The sequence below is a fragment of the Xyrauchen texanus genome, chromosome 10 (genome assembly GCF_025860055.1).
Source record: "Xyrauchen texanus isolate HMW12.3.18 chromosome 10, RBS_HiC_50CHRs, whole genome shotgun sequence".
In the NCBI taxonomy this organism is placed as follows: Eukaryota; Metazoa; Chordata; class Actinopteri; order Cypriniformes; family Catostomidae; genus Xyrauchen; species Xyrauchen texanus.
This window is the reverse complement of record NC_068285.1, coordinates 13,714,555-13,732,171: the sequence shown is the minus strand read 5'-3', so window position 1 is coordinate 13,732,171 and position 17,617 is coordinate 13,714,555. Positions and strand designations below refer to the sequence as shown.

The following is a 17,617-nucleotide window of genomic DNA, read 5'->3' as shown; positions in this document are numbered from 1 at the left end:
GTCTGTGAATTTTAACCTCCATAAGCAAATGTGTGAAATTGAAATATTGTAAGAAGGTTTGGCAGGCTTGGCGAGAAAAGCTTAAAAAAAGGCAACAGAAGTATGTAAGCAGCCTACGACTAACTGCACGCAATATTAGAGACTCGAAGAAAGATTGTTGAAATGTATTTAATGTCTGTGAAATTAAATGTATTTAATTAATGTTTAATACAATGAGCTCGATCAACAGACTTTGTGGCACAATGTGGATTACCAAAAAAACAAAAGAAAAAAAAAAAAGACATTTGACTCGTCCGTCCTTTTATTTAAAAAACATATAAAAGCCAAAACCAAAGTTACAGTGAGCCACTCACAACGGAAGTGAATGGGGACAATGTTTGGAGAGTTTTAAGGCAGAAATGTGAAGCTTATAATTTTATAAAAGCACTTACATTCATTTTTCTGTTAAAACTTGTTTATTATTTGAGCTCTAAAGTTGTTTAAATTGTCGTTTTTTTAGCTGTTTGGGGATTTAGGCACTATGTTGTCATGGCAACAAAGTTTTTATTGGATATATCTGTACGCAGAAAAGGTTGGGAAGCTATTTGATCACACTAAAATGCATGTTGACATGCTTACTCTTTGTGTCCTGTGGCTATAATTTGGAAACAGTGAGTATTTGAAAATTGGCCCCATTCCCTTCCATTGTAAGTGCCTCACTGTAATGCCGATTCTTGCTCGGAATATTCCTTTAAATGTTTCAAAATGCACTAAAGTGAAAAGGAAAGAGGGCAAATGATAAAATCCTTTTACGCTAACATTTTAAACAAAGACAGCTCATCTAAAAAACTACGTTTCCCAACATTCCCTGGCACTGATGAGCAGGTTAGCCATCAATAATACATAAGCTGATGTCTATTGGTGATAAAGAGGACAACATTAGCACAGTGCAATAATTACCCTAATCTGTGTGTGTTAAAAGAGAGCTATACGGCACAGAGGATGGATTTGTAGCAGGGGTATTGGCAGGCTTGAGCCGGGTATTGACGATATGTCAGCGGCACTGATCATTAGATCAGTTGAACAGTGAAAGTGTGTTGGATCTCCCTCCTTCATTTAGTAATGGCAGAGATGATGACAGAAAGGCTGGAAGTTGGGTAAAAATTGCAGCGTTTTCATAGTAAATCCCTTCCGATTTGTTGCTTGTGTTTGTGTCTTAGATGTGTGTGTCAGTGATTAAATGAGTAGAAAGAACATCATTATATTCTGCGTGCATGTGTATATGAATAGGTGTGTGTGTGTGTGTGTGTGAGACAGAGAGAATGAATGACATTATATTGTGTGTTGGGGAGAGTCATACCACAGAGTGATTAGTCACAGTATTAGCTGCTTGTTACAGAAAGATATAATTGTAAGCTGGTATTGATTGGGGCTCCTTGTTATTGATGAGAGAGAATTTAATTCAACCAGCACATTTGTCAACATGACATTACCATTTAAAGATGAACTCTTTCACTATCGCCTGTGTCTGGTGCACCCGCCCGGAAGTTATTTATATGTGTGTGCTGGGTAATGATTATCTTTATTGATTCCCATGTTCTTTTTTTATCACACCAAGACCTGTATAAACTTTGATAATGATGTCGGCAATAATACTAATATCTGACACAATTGTGCACCAAGTTCAACTGAAAGAGAACACTCTAGGCCTACAGTTGTCTCTTGCAATCTTGTGGCAAGTGCTCATTTTGGTGTTAATCAAATATTTAGTTTAGTATATTTTTGGTTTTGCATTTGGTTTTAATTTTAAACGACGGCATGCCAATCTGTATGGGTATTGCTGTTCTGGGATAGCCTAATATATAAATGAGCTGAGCACTGTATGTAACCAAAAAGAAATGTCATATTTGGAAACTGTGTTTCACTCTCCAATCCGCACACCTTTATCTTTCTCTGCGCTATAGACGCGCAAAACACACTACAATATCCTACAAGAAATAATCGCTTTTGTCTGGGAGTTTGGATGGGGGGCTCGCAACGCGTGCCCTCTCAGGCCAGGGGGATTCGTGACGGACAACTTGTCGCTTCTTCTCCACCGCCCCATGCTCGATGGACACACGGATGTCATCTGTCAAATGGGGGGATGCTTGGGGACAATGAAGCTCAAGGAACCATTGTGCGTCTGTTTTGTTGCAGAAAAAAAATCTTATTATTATTTACCCCCAAAAACCGAAATACGCGTAGGCTAGGCCTATTTCATATACATTTGTATGATGATGCATGATTCAGTTTCAGTCATCAGGTAATGCTCTATAGGTCCTTTTAATGATACTTTGGCCAATAATTGATCTATGTCATCTGGACAGATATACAGGTAGATAGAGAGAGGGAGAGAGAGACATTGGGGCGAATTGGGTGGGTGGGTCAAACTCTGCGCTTTCGATTTTCCCCGTCTTGACTGCTATGTTTAGCGTATAGATTTTTCTATTTAAAAAATCTATGTCGCCAATAATCTGGAGTGTAAGTGCGCGGCATAGATTGTAGCTTTATTACTGACAGCGCACAATGTGTTGAGAGAAAGAGAGAACAGAGGAAGGAGGGAATGAAAGAGAGATACAGTATAGCCTCATATACCAGCAATGGACCAAATGAAACTTTTGTGTAGCACTGAGAATAGGTTTCTAGTAGCCTTTGTTGCCAAATGTCATTAAATAATCCCCATAACATGTCAAAGACAGGTCGTTTAAATGTACCTGCATGTAGATGAGATATAATCATCTGATGTAAGCCGCTCGGTGAATGTGTGTAAGCCTATCGATCAGCGGCCCACCGCGATCATCAGATTCATCATAATGAAGAGTAATCAAGTGATCAATACGCAGGATAGCTCGTCTTATATGGGATTAGGGGAAAAGGGAGAAGGGGGGAGGAGGAAAGTGGGGGAGGTTTGGAAGAGAAAGAGAGGGGAGCTGGCTTGTCCTCTCCTTTCAGTGTTGCTTTCATACCGGGAGGCGGACAGAGCTCGCGAGCTACCGGGGTTCCCAGATAACGGGACTATCGTTACGGACACACACACGCACACACAGACGGATGGTGGTGGGACAGAGCCAAAGAGCTGAAATTCGCTTGACGGGTACTATGGTGTTTTCTTGTCGTTCAGTCTTAGCATTCCGGGAACAAACAGTCTTGTTTATTAATTAATGTATCGATTGATTGCGTTTTAATTAACGGCAAGTGAGTGGAGGCGAAGGGGGAGGAGCGTACACAGCCGCTGTAGCCTTATATGTGATTACTGAAATATATGAAGCGATTATATTATATATTTTATTTATTTATTAAATGCTGCTCGATAGGCATGAAATGTGCGTGAGGTAAACAACACAGTAGGAGAGCTAGAAACCAAATAGATAAACCAAATATTCCATATATAGTTTTTGAAGCCAGCAACGGCGACTTGATTGTAATGAATCAAATAGTTTTTGTACTAACGCGAACCGTATTTTGACTCCAGCGAAACCAAAGTGGAACCCAGATTTTCGCGCGCGCGCGCAAAGCCATTGTGACGTATACCGTTCGCACACCTGGTTTAGCGCGGGATACGTAAAACCCAGGATTACAAAGGTCGTTTTTGAATTAAAAAAAAAATGCATTTTTAGCTAATGGACCGAAAGATTCCTGTTTAGGACTAGAGAGTCTTTGACACGCTCTCATTTATCTCATTTATTCTAAATTACTAGCGATTGTCAAGAGATCAAACAAGCTGTTAGTTGACCACAACGGGCTTTAGACAACTTGAAAGACTTCCGACTATCCGTCTGTGTGTTTAGTCCGAGATAGAGCATCCCAGACCAAGCTATAGTAGTAATGACAGAGAGGCACAATACCAAAAATGACTGCTTAAGCTATCTACTTATGTAATTTACTGAACCAAATACCAAAATACATATACCAAAAATTAAAAAAGGGTAAACAACCTGTAACACAAGTTTACGTGACAAAAGTAACCAAAGAAGAAAGTCAAGACAAAGTCCAAGAAACCATAGAAGAAAAGCCCAGACGACAGCGGATCATGTTTGTTCCTTTGCCGGTGCCGTTAGTGTTTCAGAGAACCGCTCCTGACTTCAGCGCCTGGCGACTCAAGTCTCCGCTGCCTTTGCGCTCCGGCAACTCCGGTAAGAGACACTCTTGTCTTCCTCTGGTTCATGTCGGTAACAGTTTTTTATCTCTCTCTCTCTCTCTCTCTTTCAAAGTTAAAAACAAAAGATGAGCTAAAGCACCTGTTCAGCCTGTGTCAGTGAACCCCACTCAATGTATTTTTTAAGCTTTTTCTTATGAAATGTCCCAGATAATTTTGGTTCAGTTTGTCCATTTCTAATTTCCCCCTCTCTCTCTCTGTCTATCTCTATGTCGCTCTCTCTCTTTTTTTGTGTGTATTTTTAATTGTGCCACTTTGATAAGCTACAGTATATTGATGGAGGCAGAGAGAAGATGCCTGCTTATAATTCCCCTGTTTGAATGGTTCGTCTCGGCTCCTTTTGGCTTTTTTCATCCTTCTGTTCTCCCCGTATCTGCTTCCCCATCTGCCGTCTGACTCTCTCTCTTCTCACGGCCGGTTCAGGGAATATTCATGGTAATTTATCGATTCCGTCTAGATCGATACACGCAGACCGCTGGGAAAAGACTGTGTGAGAGTGAGAATTTAACGACAAGTTTGTGAGTGATTGCAGTGAATGTCATCATTTTTTACAATCTAACTTGGTGTTTGTTTTTCATATTAGGGATAAATAACCCAACTAAATCATTTAATTTAAAATCACAAGATGTGTGTAATTTAGGATACAAGTGATTGTGGCTTTGAATAGACTAGAGATTGAACTCTACTGTTTTTATAAAGAGCAACAAGCCACATTGCAGTGTTCATGTTGCTGTGCATTGAGTAGCTAATATAAATAAACAACATAACTAATGTGTAGACTAATAATGTTACTTATATAAGGCTGCTGGTAAATATGTTATAAGCAGGGGCGTAGCAATCATTTCAAAAGTGAGGGGGACAGAACGATTAGCGCAAGACGGACATAAATATATCAAATATATTTTTTAGTCTCTCAGTCGATTAAAACATTTTATTGAACGAATGACATGATTGATCAGTGAATTTGAACTTTTGCATTTACACATTTAGACATTTGCTGTTTGGAAGACACGGCGTAAACACATTTGCCCTGTGAAAAAGTGTGGGGATGAACTTTAGTTTTATTCAAAGTGAGGGGGGCGTGTCCCATGCATCCCCTGCGTATTCTACGCCCATGTGTAATACTATAGTAATGCATTATAAAAGCATGTGGAGTGATGAATTATATGATCGTGTTACATGTAACATGGACGTTGTAATGTGGTACCGAAACGTTTTTTTCAGCCTCAAAATGCCAAAACATATTTTAGTATTTTGACTTTTTTCAATGAGTGTTGATTTTGTGAAGATGGCGGTGGCGCGCAATGTGTACGCGCAGCGTCTGGCCTTCAGCGAAGTGGACATTTTCCTACCAGCAGACGAATCTAACGTATGCGGCACTTATATAACGTGTCACCATAAACACATGTCGCACACCTGCTCAACACCGGCTGAGGATGTAAATAAGGAAATTACAAAGACCGGTTTCTTTGCAACCACCGGCTGAGGATGTAAATAAGGAAATTAGAAAGACCGGTTTCTTTGCAACTTGTGTAAAAGAGCTACATATTTAAAAAAGTATAGGCTGCATCTCAACAAATGAGAGCTAGACTCTTTAATTACTTACTGGTGCCTAAATGAGCAAAGAGCCAGACGTTAAGCTTTCGCCATAATAAGCCCACATGGTGAGCTCCTTTCATTGAAAGCAGGTAGTGTTAAAATGGGATTGGCCAGCTTGTGTGAGGCTTGGATTTGTCTTTTAGGTCAGAAATCTAGTGAACTGAAGGATGTTCAGGGAGAACGGGGGGTTGGCAATATGACATGGTATTTCGGGTAAATAGTTGGGAATGATAAAATGTCTTAAAATTCAAGGAGCTCAACAAATTATAATGACTTGTTTCCAGCTTGTTTATTGTAAACAGGTTCTTATAGCGTTTTTCATGTTTGTATTAGTAGACGCGTCATTGACACTGTTTGCGATGATTAACCTCTTTAATATCTGGAGAGCAAATGTCATCATCACTCTGTGATTGATGTATCAATGAATAGTCACATTCCTGTTTTAGAGAAAGTGTTCTGTGTGTAATTTGAAGGTTCGGTTGCAACTTCCTTTCTAGATTAAAACCTTTTAATGCTTTGATCGTACAGCAAGACTCAAAATGGACACCAGACACCAGAGCTGACATTAAATGCTGCAGAGGTCAGATTGACAGCCAAACAGCATATAAGGACCCATATTTGTGGTATGGGGAACGTCTTGCAGACGATAGACTCTATGGAGGACGTCAGCTTAAAGTTTTTATTGTGTGTATTCCCAGATGGTGAGCATTGAGCATGAAATACAGAGTATTGCTAGAGAGTTTCTCAAAATAATTTACTCAACGTGATTATGGTAGAATACATTTATGTCAGGAAGAATTATGTTTTGGGATAGTCTGTGAACCTAATTTAGAGCTGTCACTATGAATGCTCAGGGTGTTTTTGTGGGAAAACATGAAATGTGCACATTATCAATAGCATATTTAGATGCACTTTTATACATTAGCATTCTCCAATGCAAAGTATGTTTTTACTTAACCTGACTGTAAATGTAGGTAGCAAATTTGATCACATTTGATCACATCACTCTGCCTACGTGAATCTACGTGGATTGTGTGAAGGAATCAGTATAAAGCAGCAAGTAAAGTGGGGTCCAAATGTCTGAGACCTCATTGAAAATCTGGGAATAAAAACAAAATACAACCTGGAAATGTAAAATAAAGATAAAACATTTATGATTCATATATATTATTTATGTCACTAATGAAATTATATACATTTGTGACATATGTTAGCTTGCAGAGTCCATGCCCGCTGAAGTGAATGTTGTCATTAAAGCAAAAAGGGCAAAATGGACATACCAGATATAAAGAATTATGAAAACCATCAAAAATGTTCAGTTAAATGTTTCACTCACATTGTTGCACTGATAATCTATTGGGGGAAGAAAAGATATCAGAAATGCAAAATAGAAGCATTTAGTGGTCTCAGAATTGTGAACCCCAATTTTTTCAATTACTGCATATATGTAAATGGCTAAAACTACTGTATATATTAAGGAAAATTCATCTAGAATTCAATCAAACCAATTTTGATGTTTTTGAGCTTGTTCTGAGCGAATGCTTATGTTCATAAGAAGGTTTAATCAGTTCACTATCATCCTTTTAAGTTTGGTGGTGTTAACAGTTAATCTGGGAGTTGTCAGACGTTTTATATTCTGTTGGCGCTGTGATTACAACCACATTGTAATATTGTCATTTTTTTGCCCAATCTATCAACTCCTTTCAGGGTTACTTTTATGGAATATACAGTCGAAGTCGAACAACAAACTAGTTGCCACAGACTAGTCTTAGCTTGCTGCCAAAGAACAGGTGTAAATCTAGAAGGCGTGATACAATTAGCTGCTGTTAAAGAAGAATTTAGGCGTCCATTGTGGGGCTGCTTGAGGTCAAATTTGATCAGGTCACTTGCTGGCTAGTTCCGTCAAGTGTCTGTCTGCACATGTGATTTGTTTTTACACTGATACATATTTACAGTTTGATGCTCTGCAAGTGTTTTAACCGCAAACAGGTATTGATTAAGGAAGATCAGCCCTGCTGTCCACAGCCGGAGTGTGTGTGCGGACCACACATATAGATCGGATTTGAGCAGGAACGTCGGCGAGTCCCAGTGCTAACGTGATTGCGAATGACAAAATGTCCACCCGGGTTTGTTAGGGACATAATGGGGAATCAATAGACACAACAGAGATGTCAATACAACATGCTTTATTGCATTAAACCACCTCTCTCTTCCCCATTCCGACACCTAGCCTCTCCCTCCACGCCAGGTCTCTCTCAAACACACACATGTCAGCACCAACATCTGATGCTTTGCGTTTGTTTTTTTGTTTTGTTTTTAGTTTTTTATGTTGCACTTACAGGAAGCTGAAAAAATGTTAAGTACTGCTCGCATTGCACTATGTGTCTCTAAACGTATACACTCACACATGCATTAAGATAAACACACATATATTCGAGTTCCCCCTCTGAGAGCCAACCTTTCCGATCAGAGCTATCTCTATCCCTCCATCTCTCTCTCTCTCTCTCTCTCTCTCTCTCTCTCCTCTTGAGTATCCATGGAGACATTCATAGGCCATTAAGCAGATGGTAATAAAGGGATGTAGGTAAACACTCTCTCCCCTACACAGGTCCTCACCTCTGCGAGGCAGACCACCATCATGACCAACGACGACTAAATGGACCTCATTCGGACTCCAGTACCCTATATCTGACAGAGCCAAGTGGTTTTTGTCGTGCTCTAATGTGTGTTTGCAGTAGCTGGTGTGTAGGTGAGGACGTATGCGTAATGATCGCTGGAGGGACAGTGTGTGTTGGCCGATTTCTGATTGCTCTTAACACACTGAGCACTGTTAAAGTCCAACCATCTGAAAATGGGATCCAGTGGTTATATTGTGCAGAGGAAGCTAGACAGCAGAGTCTTTCTCTCTCTCTCTGTGGACCTTTATCAGACTCATAAAGCAAATAACACTCTGCCATGTTAATACACTCTCTAGTCAGCTGTACCCTGTCCCTCTCTTTCTCTGTCTACTGTATCAACTCTTCTGGAAAACCAGGTCATACCCTCTTAAGGCCCAAAGCATACTCTACGCAAGCTCGATGTCTATTATCATTGGAACACAATTCATAGCGTAACATGACTAGAGAGTGGCACCAAAAGAAAGTTATATTTTTTTTAGTTGCAAATGATGTAATACAGTCAACAGAATTGCACATTGTATTAACTCTACCCCCTAATCCAAACCCCAATCCTAAACCTAGCCAGTCAGTGGAGGAAAATGTTATTTTAGAGTGAAAATGCAACCTCTTAGTCACGCTTGCCATTGTTCATGTGGACGCGATTACTTTCTGGTTTCCACCAGAACTCGTGTCTCAGAGGTAGCTCACGCAACATGCTATCAGTAGCGCAACGGTAGAACTGCTAAAAAAAAAATTCATGGGGGATGCCGCAGTAATTTGGTAGTATGGGGGTTGATTTCAAGGTACGTTAACTTTCGTAAGAAACATGTCAATTTCCTGTGTGATCATGTTGGCTATATCAGGTCTTCTACGGTAAGGGTTTTCTTGGAGGTCAAGTATTGTCAGGCAAAGCAATTGTTTGCAGAGAATCTTGCAGAGCAAGTTAGTTACAGTTGGTTAAAATCTCGGCATGTTTATAGCTAATAACGTCATGTTTAATGGTATTGACGTTTGAAGAGAAGTTTCATTTTTGGAGGGAGAACAAAATGAGTTTGATGGGGATATCAAGAGCGGATGGAATGTAATAAAGTATTGTGTACACATTCGTTTTCATTTTTATTTTCATGTTTGCTCAGTCTCGTTTGAATTAATATTCGCTTTTAAACTTTTAGGAATGTATTTCATTTCACTGTGCATGATTCACATCTAACCAGTTGCCTGTGATGTGGCCATTTCAGTAATAACATGGAATCATCAAAAAAGGGAGCTTGTTTGATTGAATTTGTCCACCCTGCATTTCATATAAGCTCCTGGACTGAGAGTGTCCTGTTTTGGGTGGGTTTTCAGCACCCCGTTTAATTTAATGGACAAGCTGTATGAAAATTAGCATGTGTATGCATTTACTATATGTGTGTGTGTGTGTGTGTGTGTGTGTCTATGTGTATGCGTGTTTGGACTTAGGAACGGGCTGCCCTTCCCCATGGCTGTGTGTATTGGTTATAGTCTGGTTCGAAGGAAGAAATTTAATATCCCACCACAATGTATACACAATGAAGGAGTTATTGCAACAATGGTGCCGAATGGGAGAGAGGCATGATCGGCAGCTTTTAATAAATCGAAGTGCTTTTGCACTTCAATCTTCTCTGAGTAAGCACATCTTTACCCTACACCCCCCCCCACTCGGATGCACACACATGTTCACACGCTACGCGAAAATACTATCACACTTTTGACAGTGGATATGGCCAAATGAATGGATATAAAGGCAGATATACATAATCACAGACAAACAAGTTCTCATACTCATTAAATACTTAACAGAGCGCTGTTTACCTGCAGTTCATGCACTCTTGTGAGTTTTTAGCTTTTGTCACCAATTTTTAAATTGGATGTTATTGCTTTGAATGACTTGTGAGTCTAGAGGAATGCACAAGGCACACAAGGACAAGTGTCCACAAGTGAAACATATAATTTTCTGAGTTTTGTTAAATGTACACTTCACCTCTGGTGAATCCTTTTAGTCTTTTCTTGCATGTCCTTTTTCATTCTTTTTAATACTTCAAATGAAATCAGTCTAATTTCCTACAAGCATTTTTCTTTTATAGTTCTCTTTTTATCTCTTTTTCTTCTCACTCTTCTCATCTCTTGCTTTTTTCATTAAAGAAGAAACTAGGGTCCTCATATGCTGGATATGAATGTGGTTGAAATACCTTGAACACAAAGCAACACACACTTAGGAGACTCGCACATGCACAACGATATACAATGGAATCTGTGTATATATAAAAATCCATTTACCCTAATGCAGAAACATACAGAAACACACAAAGGTAAACAGTCTTGACAAGCTGACAAATCAACTTCTGATGATTCCTTCAGGGTATTGAGTCGAATGCACAAGATAAATACACACACATACCTATACGGATCAAACACACGTCCTCTCTCACTCCAAGACCTTGGTGTATTACACAATGTTAACTGCGCATTTGTCTGAATCCAAAACACCATTCATTTACTTAGTGTTTGACATTTTTGTCCTAAAATCCTAAACAAAAGGCACTTTCCTTTCTTTGAAACTTCTAAAAGTAAGCAAAATTGATGTTTTTTCCAACATTTGTGCATATATGAATAATATGTATTTAGGTCAGGTGACCCTCCATTCCTTTTTGCGTCTATCCATCTTCCCCTGTTCCTTATGCAGGATGAATATGCTGAGTATACGTGGCGGACAGCCGCATAATACTATAAAGAAATCTTGCGCTGATTACCCAAGAGGGTAACCACGGGAACAAGGCAGTTGTTGCGGGTGTGGTTTACCTGACAGGCCGCCAGGCTAATCCCGCAGATAAGATAAATAGCTAGCGTAGTGGCGAACGTAAGTGGACTTGACCTCTGCCAGCAGCGGCGCATGTTTTAAGATAATCAGGGAGTTGCGGCATACACTCACGCATGCCGACTCTTCAGTGTCTATATTTAGCTTGAGATTTGTTATCGTTTTCTTTGAGTTGTAGTTGAGAAACAAAGAAAATCTTAAATTGTATTAGAGTATTCAAAAGAGCCTGCATGCGTATGTGAACTTGCCGAGCTGCTCTTGAAAGGAACACTCTCTCGAGGACGACTGTGTATTCAAATTTGTCTTTTTGAAGACCTTGAAAAGAATCTGAATGTCTCAACCAGTTCAAAACGGCCTCAAAAGGATGCGCCGAGAGTGTGAAAGGCGCTCTTTTCTGCATGTGACTATTAAGACACCCCCCCCCATTGGAGTGTGTTCACCAGTTGTCCATTCAGCCGTGCACTCTGACCCTTCTCGCCTCCCTTTGTCTGCCTGCCAGGGGCAGTGGGGGTTGACAAGTTGACCCCTGAGTTTTACCCCGGAGTCTTCCGTGCCCCTACCATTCACATGCAGGCACTCATCATCCCCCTCTTTGCTTTTTCATCTCATCCCATCTTTCTAAAGCATCACCTTCTTATTGACTCACTTGCCGTCTCAAGTTCAAGGCCTCGCTGGCCCGCTTGAATTGAGGCAGGACTGAGGCAAGCATGCACAGATCTTAATGCACCACGTGCATGATTGGCAAATAATGTTACAATGCTCAAAATCTCCAAATTTGCACAAGCCAGTTGATGTTGAATCAAGAGCAACCATGCAGGGTTGCTTATTTTAACCATTAAAACAGACAAAAATTTTACCCTGATGTAACCATCTTACAAAACAACCAGTTGTTTTCAACTGGTTTTGTTTCAGGATGCAGATTTTGCATTGGCCCAAGTGGTGAGCAAACATTGTATAAAATTTATTATACAGAAGTAAACAGAAGTGTTCTTGCAATCAAACTATAACATTTATTATAATTATTGGTAACACTTTAATTATTGGTAACACTTGGTTTTTATTGTTAAAATTAAATGCATTAAATATAATATACAAACAATGGACAATAATCTTTACAGCATTTATTATAGGAATAGTTCTCCCAAAAATGTATATTCTCTCATAATTTACTCATACTCATGCCATCCAAGATGTGTAAGACTTTCTTTCTTCAGCAGAACACAAAAGAAGATTTTTAGAAGAATATCTCAAGCTCTGTAGATCCTTACAATGCAAGTGAATGGTGATCAGACATTTATAGCTCCAAAAATCACATAAAGGAAACGTAAAGATAATCCATATGACCCCAGTGTTTAAATCCATGTCTTCAGAAGCGATATAATAGTTGTGGGTGAAAAACAGAACAATATTTAAGTCCTTTTTACTCTAAATCTCCACTTTAACTTTCACTTTCAGATGTGAAAGTGAAACTAAACAGGCACCACATGTGACTCATTTGTCACCATTCACTTTCATTGCATCTTTTTTCCATACAATGAAAGTGAATGGTGACTGAGGCTCTCATTCTGTCTTACATCTTACAACTTTTTGTTCTCCAAAGCCTTTAAGAGAATGTTTGGAAAACTCTTGCTGGTCCATGCTGTAAATAAATATGATAAAGAGCCATATATAGAGAGTTATATTCAACCAAATAACATTTTAATTGAAGTTGTTAAAATGGACAGTGAAATTTTCTACAGTGGAGGAAAATAATAGTTTATTCTCTAAGCCGTAAAAGCAAATGAAAAATTGCTCTGCACATGTGCAATCTGTAGGTTCAGTTTTTAAGATCCCTCTATTAACACACACTCAAATGCTCACATACACACACCAACTGAGCTTTCTGTCCTAAAAGCCCCTTTTTTACTCCCTCAATTTTGTCCGTGTCTCATCCATCCTCTCTGCTTTTATATTAGCTGGTGGTGAGAAACCACAAAAGTTTGCTTGTCAGAATTATAAGCCTCACCCCATGTGTCTTACCATGAAGATATTCTACAGTCTCTTTTATCCATTGGAAATTACGTTATTAGCTGATACAGAGTGCCGGTATTTTGTCAAACATTCTGTATGAAGGAATTTTTCTGGACATTTAAGAAAAACGTATTTAACGATGTAATAACATTTTTAAATAATGTTTTTTTTAAAGAAAGCAAAAGAAACTGGTGAATTAGCATGCACTTGCATGATTAATTAGTAGATATAGTGTCAGGCAGTGCTTTGTTAGTTTATTTAATTAAAACTGCCACAAAAAAAACTGTGATTTAATTTATGTACCTCATATAGAGACATTGTTGCGTGTTTCCGTCCATTTCATTTCCACAATGAGAAGGCTAGTTAATAGAATGGGGGGAGGTGAGCATCCAAGGTTCGGAAATGAGAAATGACCCAACGCCATACCAGCAACCCCTCCACATCTCCCCTCCCTGCCTGTCCCATCCCCCTCTCCTTTATCCTTCCCCCAGGAAAGAATGAAGGAGGGATAGGTCAGGAGAAGAAGGGGTGAAAAAATGGTGGATTGGGGGGTGTAGAGAGAGAGACAGAAAGCATTAAAATTCATGGCCTTTTTTATTTTTCCCACTGAAAATCAATACCGCCTACAATGGATGAGGTGAACAGTGGACAACAGTGGTTGTGGGCAGGGATGGATGGGGGTGGGGGGGTGGGGTGTTCATTAAGTGTTAGCTGCAGTGGTAGGGACCCATCAGTAGGGACTCGAGAAGAGGCTATTGTCCAAATGCCCGTCACATTCAAGAAAAGGGGACAAGGGTGAAGGTAGGACTATTGGACAGGGCAGTGTATGTTCAGTCAAGGTGTAACCGGTCCTGCTTGACCCACTCCAAGTGGGATTCGAACCGGCGTCTCCGGCATGGGAGGCAGGCGTGCTATTGAGGAGGTTAAAGGCTACAGCCTCAAGCGTCAGTCGCTAGTGTGCCTCTTGAGGCCAGGGAAGTGAGGTTTACACACTGCACAGCTAGCTACCAGCTGGCTACCTTTACACTCACCCCCCTAAACCTCACTCCCATCTGGGTCACGGCACCACTGTAACCGGTCTATGACACTTTCAGCTCACGTGTCAACTCAACAGGACTCGAAGCATGGTCCTTGGCATCGCAAGTACAACGCTCTATCTTTTGAGCATCTGTGCATTTTTATTACATTGGAACAAGCTTGTTAAAGGAATACATTCCTCCTTTTCTTTAAAAAAAAGCAAAAATCAAGTTTACGTTGAGGCACTAACAATAGAAGTGAATGGGGGCCACAAGACATAAACAATATGATATTTAGCATGATAAAATCAAGTAAATGCAAATTTTACAACTTCATTGCCATGACGATATAATGTCACTAAACCCTAAAATGACTGTAAAAATGTCAATTTAAACAACGTTATAAGTTTTAACAGAAATTTGCCCCATTTGCTTCCATTGTAAAGGAATGAGGGACAATTCGAAATAATTTTTGTAGTAAACATTATGCCACAAATGCTGTCAATTGGGCTTAACTTGAATTGAACCCGGAGTATTCATTTAATGTTGTTGGTTATACAATGCAAACATTAAAACATTCAAATATCGCCTTACAAGTCATGCACTATTTGAAGTAATTATATGTCATAAGATAGCATTGTTTGCCTTCAACGAGTTTCTAAACTAATAATCTGCTCTTTTAATCATGAATTGTGTAAAAGAGAATAAAAGTCACTGTTGTGGTAGTGCAGCTAATGTTCATATCACCAGAAAAGTGCCGCAATATGTACAAGGAACCACGTAAAAATTATTTGCAAAATGTAGTTGTAGTAACGTGTATTAGTAGTAATCGATCTTGCTTGCATCACTCCTTTCCAAATATTTGTTTTTACTATAATTAAATATTATTATTGAATTATAACACTGCTCTCTGGAATACTTGATTTGTCAGGTGTAGCATTATTTTGGTCAGGTCTCTCGTATCACTCCACATGTCTCTCTCTTCTCACGTAATAAAATAATGTAAACTCAAATCAATATTTAAAGTCTATTTCTTTATTTATTTGCTAAGCAGTGATGTATTAAGTAGCATAATGTACAGTCAGCTGGTGTTTATCGCAAAATAAATATCTTCAGTGTGATACAAGACCTTGTCACCCTGTCGGCGGTTATATTGCGATAATGACTGGCTGACTGTACATTATCCCTTACTTATAAGCCCATTTGTCCTCATATACACACACTATCTTGCTCCAGTCAGATATGACAGCATCTTGTCCTGACATGTTCACTCGCAGCAGTCCTCTGGTTTCTCACTCCATTCTCAGAAATGCACTCACCTCTCACACTTCCTGCCCAGGACATCAGGAAGCCTATTTCCATTGTGCATACATGTATGTCCAAATGCACACACACACATATGCCGATAGTGGTGCACTGTGGGGGGACGGCTATCTGGATACACAGAGGACTTGTGAGGTTGGTTACTATGGGAATAGGTGTGGAGGTGTAGGCCTGAGCTTTATTCCTGATGTGAGTAAAAGAGTCATAAATAATGAAATGGAAACAGCATTGAAATGCAAAGGCTGAGGCGTAGACATGTGGGTTGTATCGACATTTGTGAATTCTGGTATTCACAGAGTGTGGAGTTTCTAGCACAAACCTGTGGAGCCTTAAAGGGACTGATGTATAGCAATATTTTTACACTATTGATAAGTTGTCACATATTTATGATTTAGGTTCTGAACATACGTATTTAACTAAAGAAAATCGACGGTGACTTTTATGTACTTACAGCGTCACTGTTATTGGCATTTTTTTTAAAGCATACATTTGCTCTGTTTTTGATTAAAATCAGTCAATTAGTTGATTTAATAACTGTAATGTATACGTTACACATCCTATTTCTAATTCAATTAGTATTTCTATGCTAAAATTATTGTTTAGGGTGACTTTACAAAAGAAGGTTATGGGCTTCGGTTCATCTTTAGTTGTATCGATGTAATCATTTAAACTTTTCACAAGCTTTTTTCTCACAATGTTTTGCGAAATTCATGAAAAGTATTTCCTGTTTCTCCTGGCATATTTGAGTGGAATGGTTGCATCACAGAAATGTCTGTTTTTTTTAATAATTTTTTTTACCCAAATTCAAATATTTGAAAACTTAGCATAGAATTCAAATCACTGCAAACCATAGACTGTAAAAAAAGATGGACGACGCCCCTTCGCTCTTTTCCATTGGTGAGAATTGAAGCCACCAGTGTCCCGATATGGCGCTGACATCTTGGGACTTGAGTCTGCGCAGTTGCGATTTCGGGACCAGACCTGCGCAGTAGTGAGCAGGAAGTAAAGCCACGAAATCAAGGCCTCACTCTCGCTGAATCAATCGCAAGCACACACCCTGCACTTTTGACTTTTGACTTATGACGGTGTGAATTAATTAATTACAGAAATTTAGATATTAAATTTAAAGCTCCAATCTCCTCAGTCCTCCGAAGATCCCGAAAAAAAAGTCTGTTGGTGCTTCAGTGACTACTTCGCTCAGAAAACCTGTCAATCACAGCTGTCAATCATGATGTCACAGCACCGTTTTTATAGCATCAAATAACTAACTAAAAACAAAATTATTTTGAAAACAAACACATGAAATTACATCAACGTGATAGAAACTACACTAAATGACAGAAACTATCTTTGGAAAAAAGATATGTGAAGTGTAATTTAATTGTTTATTTGGTCTCACGTCCCGTTGAATAACATGGGGAGGCGGGGTTTATGACCTATACTAGGACCAGTCACCGGGGGGCGATCCAGACGTTTTGGCTTCACTTTTGAGGGCTTGTGCGGCACACTTGCTGCAAACTTAGAAGCCAGTTCGAATCACTAACAATTTAGAATTGAATCAGAATCATTCCAAACTTTGAAACCAGTTTGAATCACTGAAAAATTCAAATCAAATCCAAATCACTTCAAATTTGAATCCAATTCAACTCATTGGAAGCTTCAAAGGAATTTAAAATCATTGCAAGCTTTGTAATAGTTTCGATTATAAAGGGAGCTTTCTAGATTTGTCATGTCAATTGCTTATATTGAAGACATTGTTACAGATTTTTGGATGAGAAATATTGAGGTTTGAATTGCACATTGAATCAAACTTTGAGTCCATTATAACACTCCCATTACATTCATCAAAGCTGTCTTCACATAAGCGCATAAATCTACACTTTGAATTGAAATCAATGCACTGCAATATCGAATCTGAGTCACTGAAAACGTAGAGTCGAATCCACTGAAAACTTTTAATTCAGTTCGAATCTTTGAAAACGTTGAATCCAGTTCAGATCAC

General features: G+C 39.1%; 1 protein-coding gene across 1 annotated transcript in view; it reads left to right on the top strand.

The window, feature by feature from the left end:
• Positions 1-4,048: 4,048 nt before the first annotated feature.
• LOC127650872 (POU domain, class 2, transcription factor 2) overlaps positions 4,049-17,617 on the top strand; it is a 55,349-nt gene continuing 41,780 nt past the window's right edge. Inside the window, exon 1 of the mRNA XM_052136505.1 lies at positions 4,049-4,151. Coding sequence (XP_051992465.1) covers positions 4,049-4,151 — 103 coding nt within the window. The remainder of the gene's footprint in view (positions 4,152-17,617) is intronic.